At 50.6% G+C, this 8,460-nt stretch overlaps 1 protein-coding gene across 8 annotated transcripts in view; it reads left to right on the top strand.

The window, feature by feature from the left end:
• Fbrsl1 (fibrosin like 1) overlaps nt 1-8,213 on the top strand; it is an 84,369-nt gene extending 76,156 nt beyond the window's left edge. For 6 of the 8 annotated variants that reach the window (XM_029533493.1, XM_029533489.1, XM_029533494.1 and 3 more), the window contains one exon: nt 6,034-8,201. In XM_029533493.1, coding sequence (XP_029389353.1) covers nt 6,034-6,883 — 850 coding nt within the window. In that variant the 3' untranslated portion in view covers nt 6,884-8,201. Of the gene's footprint in view, nt 1-6,033 lie in introns of all 8 variants that reach the window. The other 2 variants (XM_021186670.2, XM_021186671.2) reach the window with 1 other exon arrangement.
• Nucleotides 8,214-8,460: the final 247 nt, after the last annotated feature.

Raw genomic sequence — 8,460 nt, 5'->3', positions numbered from 1 at the left:
GGCGTGTGCCACCATGCCTGGCCCAAGATATATTGTAATGAATTCAAATTTTGAATCTGTTGGTTGGAATTTTTTTCATAGTCCACTTTATGAAAGGTAAATTTAATATAAAGATCTTTAGTAAACATATCCTTAGGTCAAGCAGAAACAAAAGCAGATACATGTAGAACAAAAGAGTATTAGAGGGGAGAAGGAACATTCTATCTCAGAGTAATCCAGACCTGGAGATATGGCATTGAGACCCAGCGGTGCCTGCCTGCCATAGACGCTCCACACTGAGAGCAACTTTTCCCATGGGTCTCTGTTGGGATCTGTGCCTTACCCAGGTTTAGCTCTGAGTCTCCACAGGCCTCGAATGTTGGCTCCCTTTGTTACTGTGCCAGTGTTGGAGGAATGTGACTGGGATAACTTAGGTCCTTCTTGGGATGCAGTAAGTGTGCCGTGCAAAGACTATGTCTTAGTACCGTTCCATTGCTGTGAAGAGACACCGTGACCATGGGAAGTCTTATTGAAAAAAAGCTTTTCATTGTCGGCTAGCTTACACTTTCAGAGGGTCAGCCCATTATCAACCTGGCACTAACCATGGCGTGAGAACAGCAGCTCAAGGCTAGCTCCTGAGCTGCAAAGGAGGTGGCGGGAGGTTGGCACACGGGACTAGGTTTTGAAACCTTGGAGCTCACCCCTCCTGGTGACACGTTTCATCCAACAAGGCCCCACCTATGAGCCTCTGAGTTCTTACCCAAACTACCATAGTATACTCCCTTGCCCCCATAGGCTTATAGCCATATCATAATGGAAAAAAAAAATGCATTCAGTTCACCTTCACAAGTCTCCATAGACTTTCAATCTCGGGACTGCCTCAAAGTCCAAAGTCTCAAAAGGCAATCTAACTACCACACCCTGTAAAATCAAAACCAAAAGTCAAATTGCAGATCACACACAATGACACAGAATACATATCATCATCCCAAAAGGAAGGAGGGAGGATCCTGCTGAGGACCAAAACCCACAGGGCAAATTCCCAATTCTGTATCTCCATGTCTGATGTCAAGTCGATCTTCAGAACCCCAGATTGCAACACACTATCTTTCTCTTAGTCTGGCTCCACAGGCAGTGTGCAGCTCTCCTTGGCAGGCATCCCACAGCTGGCATCTCCAGCGCAACCTAAGCTTCACCTTCACAGTTCCATGCAGGGACACCCCTGACACTTACCTGGCCTTAGCAGCTTCCCTCAGCTGTGGAGTGAGATTCCACAACCCCTTTGTCTCCAAACCAGAACCACATGGCTGAAGCGGCCAGGTTCCTCTGATGCGGCTGGTACCCGGCCGCCTCCTTGATGGTTTCCTTTGCTGCTTTAAGCGTCCCTTAGATTCCTTTTCACAGGTGGGAGCTTACCTGGGTGGTGTCTTTCTGTGAGGTCACCTCCCTTTATTCTATTTAGGATCAGGCTTTTCTTAAAACGTTTTATCTCTTTGTCCAGTTTGTTCCTCGTCATTATAGGCCTGCATAAGAGCCATCACTAATAACCCCTTACACAGCAGTATTAGGCTGTCCTGAAATCTCTGCTAGTGCCACTAATTAAAAACTCTTCAGCTCATCATATTTTCAAGACAAGGGCAAAACGCAGCCACATCCTTTGTCAAATGGTCTCTAGGCCACTGACTAATACTTGTCCTCTGGAGTTTCTTGAGCTGGGCCAACACGATTCATACCACCCTTAGCACCATGTCTGTTCCTACTACGAATGTCCAGTAAACCCCATTTAAAACATTCAAACACTCTTCTAAAGTCCGTTCTTTGAATAAGCAGCATGACAGGCCTGTCACAGCAATACCCTACTCCTGGTACCAGCTTCTGTCGTAGTCACTGCTTTGTTGCTGTGAAGAGACACCGTGACCATAGCAACTCATACAAAAGCAAGCATTTAACTGGGAACTTATTTACAATTTCAGAGAGTCAGTCCATTATCAAGGCAGGGAGCATGGCAGCAAGCATGGTGCTAGAGAAGTAGCTCAGACAGACAGACAGATTGAAAGACTGAGAAAGTCACAGACTGAGCCTGGCATGGGCTTTTTATACCTCGACGCCTACCCCAATGGCACTTCTCTAACAAAGCCACACCCATATGAGCCTATGGGGGGGGGGATCATTCTTAGCCAAACCACCACACTGTCAAAACTAAAAATGTTAATATTTGAATTAATATTTGAACTTCTGATGCCACTGTGTTACTGTTAATCCCAAAGATGTGATAAAAAAAAATCATCATGGACAAATTAATTAAAGCAAGCTCTTTTCATTTGTATGCACAGGCTGCCTTCCCTTAAGGTCAGCATTGAACATTATAGGGGTCAGGGGAAGGGGGTTTCCACATGGGGGACGAGGCAAGATCGGCAGAATGACAGAAGCAAAACATAGTGTGATCACGACAACAGGTGGTCATGATAACCTTTTGACAAAGGTAGGGTTGCAAGACGGTTACAGCAACCTCCTAAAACAAAGCCATGGTTGTTGTTTCTTGGAATGGGTTGGCTGTAGAGAACTGTTGGTAGTTAAGGTTACAGGTGGGGCATAGCCCACTCTGAGAAACAGAGATTTAATCATCAACAGTAGTACATCTAGTTTGCTTTATTATAAGATGGCTTTCAAGCCTGAGATGGAGGCAGGCTGGCTCATCAGTTCCTCTAGTTTATCATAAAGGGGCTGAGTGATCTCCAGAGGGCCAGGCAGGACCAAGGGGCTGAGTGATCTCCAGAGGGCCAGGCGGGACCAAGGAGTTTTATGGATGCTGCTGGGTTTTTGTTGGTACCACCCGGGTTACATTCACCAAGATGGTGGCAAGGTCACATGGTTGCTTCCATTCACCAGCTAAGATGGCAACAAACCACACTTCTGTGCAAGGTGAGCTCAGTCCTAACTAACCCTAACCAGGGCACAAATCCCTGTGGGATCCACCATCACCCAGGGTCGAACAGGGCTCATTACAGCCTTTACCTTAGAAAGACACTTTAGTCAGTATGGATGGGTACAGGAGGGGGTGGAACCTATGGCCTACACAGGCAGAGACAGAGGTAAGAGTGAGTTCTCTCTGCTGAGTTGCAGAATAGACAAGAAAAGGAAAGAGAGTAAAGGTACTTTAAAAAAAAAAAAAAAAAAGCTAATATTTGTCTCTAGGTGGAGAGTGACCTCAGTCTCGGAAGGAATGTTGCCAGCCCAGTTTGAGGATGGGGGAGAGGGGACCGACAGTTCCTGTTTACCATCAACATTCTATGGTGGCACACCTAAAACCATCAGCCACCTATGCAGCAGAACTCTCTTTTTGTCCGGAGCAGGATTAACAGGGCCCCTCTGGAGGGAAGAGGCCCCAGGTCTTCATTGGACCTTTGGTGTCAAAGAAGCAAGATCTGTGTTTCAGTTCATTCCTGTGACAGGGGTCAGTCAGATTAGCATCTGAGGGAGTCTAGGGAATTTAATGGGTTGGGTTTGGTGGAACACATCTTTAATCCCCACCCACCTCTGGTCCTGGGGAGACAGATCTCTGTGAGACCTAGTCTAGCCTGGTCTTCAAAGCCCGTTCCAGGACATCCAGGGCTACACACAGAGAAGACCTGTCTCGAAACAAAGGAACAGCAACAGAAAAGGGCACAATCTCAGCCCGCAGGAGGCAGAGGCCAGAGTTTGAAGGGGGCTAGCCTGGTCTATAGTGAGTTCCAGGACAGCCATGGCTACAGAGAAACCATCTGCAGGGGTGGGGGTGGGGGCGGGGCAGGTAGTAAGCTGGTAACACCTAATACTCAAAAATGGAGAAATAAAGGTCAAGGCAGAAGTAGGTGTAAAGAGGCATATAAAACGGTTTCCCTTCTGTCTTACAAAGTGTTCTGAGTCTGTGAGACTTTGAAAGCCAAAAGTATTATCTAATTTGTGCTGGATCCAGTCAGTCAACAGGCTTACTAATATCTTCAGATTTATTTTAAGGCAAGTCAAAAGTGTGCAGGAATGGAAGTCTTGGATCCATTTTAGGCAAGGTAAGCAGGGAGCTCTTTTCTGGTCAGCTACAACGAGAAAGTGACAAGGGGGCTGGACCAGGGATTCCCTGTTCATTACAGTGACCTGGCAGCCAAAGCCAAAGGCAGGGAGCTGGAGAACCTCCGAGTTATCAGTTGAGGATGCTGTAAGCTGAGCCCAGACCTTACCTTAGTGTGTGGGCACTGCATGCACTGGTGTGGGGAACGGCAAAGGCCTCTGCTGTAGAGGTCTATAGTTAGTGAGAGGGAGGAATGGAGGCTAGACCAAGAAGAGTTCAAACCGAATTTACAGGGCACACCAATAAAACCTCAGAACCGGGTTTACACTGCTAAGGACAAAGCCCTCTGGAGGTTTCAGGTAGTAAGCCAGGTGAGCAGCCACTCTCTGGGGGAGATAGGTGTCAGATAGGGAGATGAAGAAGGGGTGAGAAGAAGGGGGTGCAGGACTTCAAATCCTCCTTGGATTGGGTATAGCCCAGTGAATGTACTTGCTTGGCTGTGGCATCAGTTCCTAGGACCACAAAAGTAAAGAGTTCCCTGGCTTAAATATTAGTAGACAGGGGTGGGGGGGGTACTCCAGGTGGAAGGGCGGACCTCGTGCTTGAGGGTTCCTTCCTCCGCAGATGTCCCAAATACAAGACGTGGGGGTGTACTTCAGTCGTATTTGAACAAGGTATAGACTACTAAAATCAATATAATATGTGGGTTTAGCAGGCAGGCCAGGGTCCAAAGCCTGCTTGGTTGGCATTCCTAGGAGTTGCCTGAGACAGCGATGCCCTCCAGTCCAGTAAACCCTAGGCAGTGCCCCTGTAGGTGTCACATGTCTCTTCTCCTGCACAGAGGACAGGACTGTTTATGGGAATGACTGAATTCTTTCTTAGACAGGGAGACCGTAACCCTGGCTATCCTGGAACTTGCTGTATAGACCAGGTGAGCCTGGAACTCAGAGATCCTTCTGCCTTGGCCTCTGTAGTGCTGGGACTAGAGGTATTTGCCACCACACCCAGTGGCAGGCGGGCTCTGTCTCACTGAGGTGACTGGTCTGTTCTGGGAGCCCTACTTGCATAAGGGCTACCCCCATGGACTGCTTCTCCCAATAGCAGACATTGGTTGGGAGGAGCTTGCTGGGTGTAAAGCAGATGTGTGGGTCAGTGTATGAGGTGGAGGTCACCAGTATCCAGCTAGGGTGGCCTCAGGCCAACACACGTGCTACAGCCCACTGTAAGCACTGAGGACATGTGGGGTGAAGGTCCACCGGAGACAAAAGCTGGTCTGACCCATGCAGTTGCTGCAGCAGGCACAACCCTCCTTAGGGTGCTCTCTGAGGGTCCTGCCCCCCACCCCCACCCTGTGACAGACTCCCCCTTGCTGTGAGCAGATGTGAGAGAAGAGTTTCCACAGCTGGGCACCCTACCACAAAAGGGTGGGTTCCTCTCCTGGCCCAGTGGCGGCAGTAGATCCCTGCCACCAGACCCTCAAGGGCCCCAGGGCAAGTTGCCCAGGCTAGCCTTGAACTTTACAGTGGGTCTTGAACCTGTGAGTCCCATCTCAGCCTCTCAGGGCTGGATTACAGGCCTGCAACTTTAAGCTGTTGCTGAGGGAATTTAAGGCAGCAGCTATCCATCCGTGGTTAGAGCAACACAAACCAGCTGCAAACACTCGGTGCCCGAGAATGCTTAGTCTTGAGCAGAGTATTCCAGGGTTGGGGCAGTTATGCTGCCTTGCTCTCCTCCACCCGCACCCCATGTGGGAGAACTCCCCTAAGTTTGTCCGGCTGCAGCCACCCACCCAGAGCTGTATAAAGAGCCGAGCCAATAACCAGGGAAAGATGTTAAGAGTTTCCTGTTGTCTACTGTGTACTCTCAGCTGGGGTAGTTCTAACACCTGACAAGGCCAGGATCCAGAGAAGCTCCACACAGCGGGGAAACTTGAGGTCATAGAAACTTGACAAACAGCTTTCTAGCAGCTGTAGCAGCTGAAGGTAATGGCTCTATCCTGTTGTCCCCAGGGACCTCCTAGAGAAAACGCGCCTGCAGAGCCACGGCTCACCTGTAGCACCAGTGGGACACCCCATCAGCAGCCTCCTACAGCGGGGCTCCGGTGAGCTGAGCCGCCCTGGGGTCCTTACCGAGCGTGAGGCTGAGACTCGGGTCAAGGAGAGCCACTCACCCAGCAAGGAGGATGGCGCCAAACTGGCTGCGCGACCTCCATCGCCCTACTGCAAGGCAGCCCTTGGCGACTGCCTACGCCTGGCAGGCCTACTGGGTCGGGATTCCGGGAAGCAGACCCCTGATCGGCCCCAGGGCGATGTGAAGGTCAAGGAGGAACGCAGGGAAGACGAGACACCGGACCTCACGGGCGTCAGCGTGCACTCCACAGCTACACATCTGGGCCTGGGCACGTCAGGCTTCGTGTGGGATCCACCGCGCGACACCTACCGAGGCCTGGAACTACCGCGTCGCTCCTTCCCAGCCCCGCCGCCCGCTGCGGGACCCTCTCCCTTCGAGCTCTCGGAGCGCGCCTACCGGGACCGTGAGCCTCACGACTACAGCCCGGAGCGCCTGCGGGAGGTGCGCCGGGAGGAGTTGGAGCGCGCGCGCGCGCCCGACTCAGACGCCGCCGCCGCGCTGCTGCCGGCCATGCACTACCCGCGCCTGGCTCCTGGGGCGCTGCACGGTGCGCTCCTGGCACGCACCCCGCCGGCCGCCGCGGCGCTCGGTGCGCCTCCTCCACTGGTGACTGCGGGCGGGGTCCCCACGCCGCCCGCGCATCCCAGGACGACGCCCTTGGCGCTGGGGCCTGGCGAGGCACGGGACTACTCGCCCGCGTGCAACCCTCCCGAGGTGGAGGCTCGGTAGTCCCGGCTTAGCGAGCTGGCTCACTTAAATTCTTGGGACCTGAGCACAGTTCCCCTGAGTCCCGGAGCAGCGCCACCAGCTCCACGTTGCAGCCTACATAGTCGAGGACTTTTCGCTTTTCTGGGGGTGACTTCATTTTCCGAGCTTGCGATTAGGTCACTGGGAAAAATTTAGCTTTGTATCTTTTCCCCCCTCACAAGTGACAAAAGCATTTTTAATGGTTTTGTATTTTTCTTAATTTTGTGCTCTTAACATTTTAAAGAACCAAAAAAAAAAAAAAAAAAAGAATTTTTAGTTGGGATTTGCAGTTTAACTTCTCAGATCCCATTTGAGCCCCAGGGTTTGTCTTATTTATGGAAAGAAACGGTCTTTCTGTCCAGCGCACTGTGAGGCTCCGAACTCAGGCCCGGCTCTGGCCTTCCCTTGGTACTTGGAACCGACGTTACAGATATATATTAAAATAGTAATTAATAATAATGTACAAAACTTTGGGTTTTCTGCCTTATTCTATTATGCATAGTTGTAAGAGGATTTCCTTGGTTTTGGTTTTTTGGTTTTTTTTTTTTTTAGGAAAAAATGTAAATACTCTGTTGATATAATTATAAAACTTATTAAATTCTTAACCTGGACAGTCTATAACAAGTTTCTAGAAATCCCTCTGGTTATTTGTGTACGTGGTCACAAAAACCCACCCGGCTGTCAGTTGTGAACACACTCAACAGTTTAACTGCAACAACTATCCTTCAACTATGCAAACCTGGGAGGCAGAACGGGATATTCAGGGGGAGCCGTCTCTGAGCTTCCTACCAAGGTGGTTGGGCCTCCCAGAGAGCCACACTTGTAGATGTTTGCTTAGACCCACAGTGGGCTTCAGGACTGGCTGGCTCTAGTCACAAGGACCAACCTGCACCCATGTGCTAGTCTTACTGCAGTGTTCTCAGAATTTGTGCAGGCCAAACAGAATCTTAGACATACAGGAGTCTAAAGGTTGGTTACCAGAAGATGCGTTTTTTTCCTCCCAACACCCAGCATCTGGGCGTTGCCCTCCCGGTCACTAAGCCTCCCATCCCTTCCTCCCTCCTTTGGTTTTGGTTTTGCATCCCTGCCCTCTCCAGCTTTCCTGTGTGTTGTGTGTGTGTGGTGTGTTGTCAGCTTGTCCTTTTTGGTACTCGACCAGCACATTTATGCTGAATCAACACTCTGCACCCCGTCTACTACTCTGTTCCGTTCCTTCCAGCCTGGTTTCCGCAGTGGACTCTGGTTATTTTAAACAGTCTGTCTTCGTGTCAGTTGACACAGAGAGATAAATACAACCTTGATTTGGATGAAATGTGGTCCAGTGTTTTGTTTGACTCTGAGGCAAGTACCTCACTGTGCCTGCATCCCTCCCTGGGGTATGGGGCTCTGGGCTTCAAAGTACCTCAAGGACATCCTGAGGCAGCGTGTGGCTGGCATCGGTCCTTGCTGCTGGCCTCCCTCTGCCTCCCTAGGAGCTGTGCTTGTGTGGCACTTCTGCAACAACCCCCTCCCTATCTGCATGGAACTCCACTGACCTTACAGGTCGGCCCTGGGTAACA

Source organism: Mus pahari, chromosome 23 (assembly GCF_900095145.1).
Source record: "Mus pahari chromosome 23, PAHARI_EIJ_v1.1, whole genome shotgun sequence".
Taxonomy (NCBI): domain Eukaryota; kingdom Metazoa; phylum Chordata; class Mammalia; order Rodentia; family Muridae; genus Mus; species Mus pahari.
Note: the sequence above shows the minus strand (reverse complement) of the source record. Positions and strands in the feature narration are given on the sequence as shown.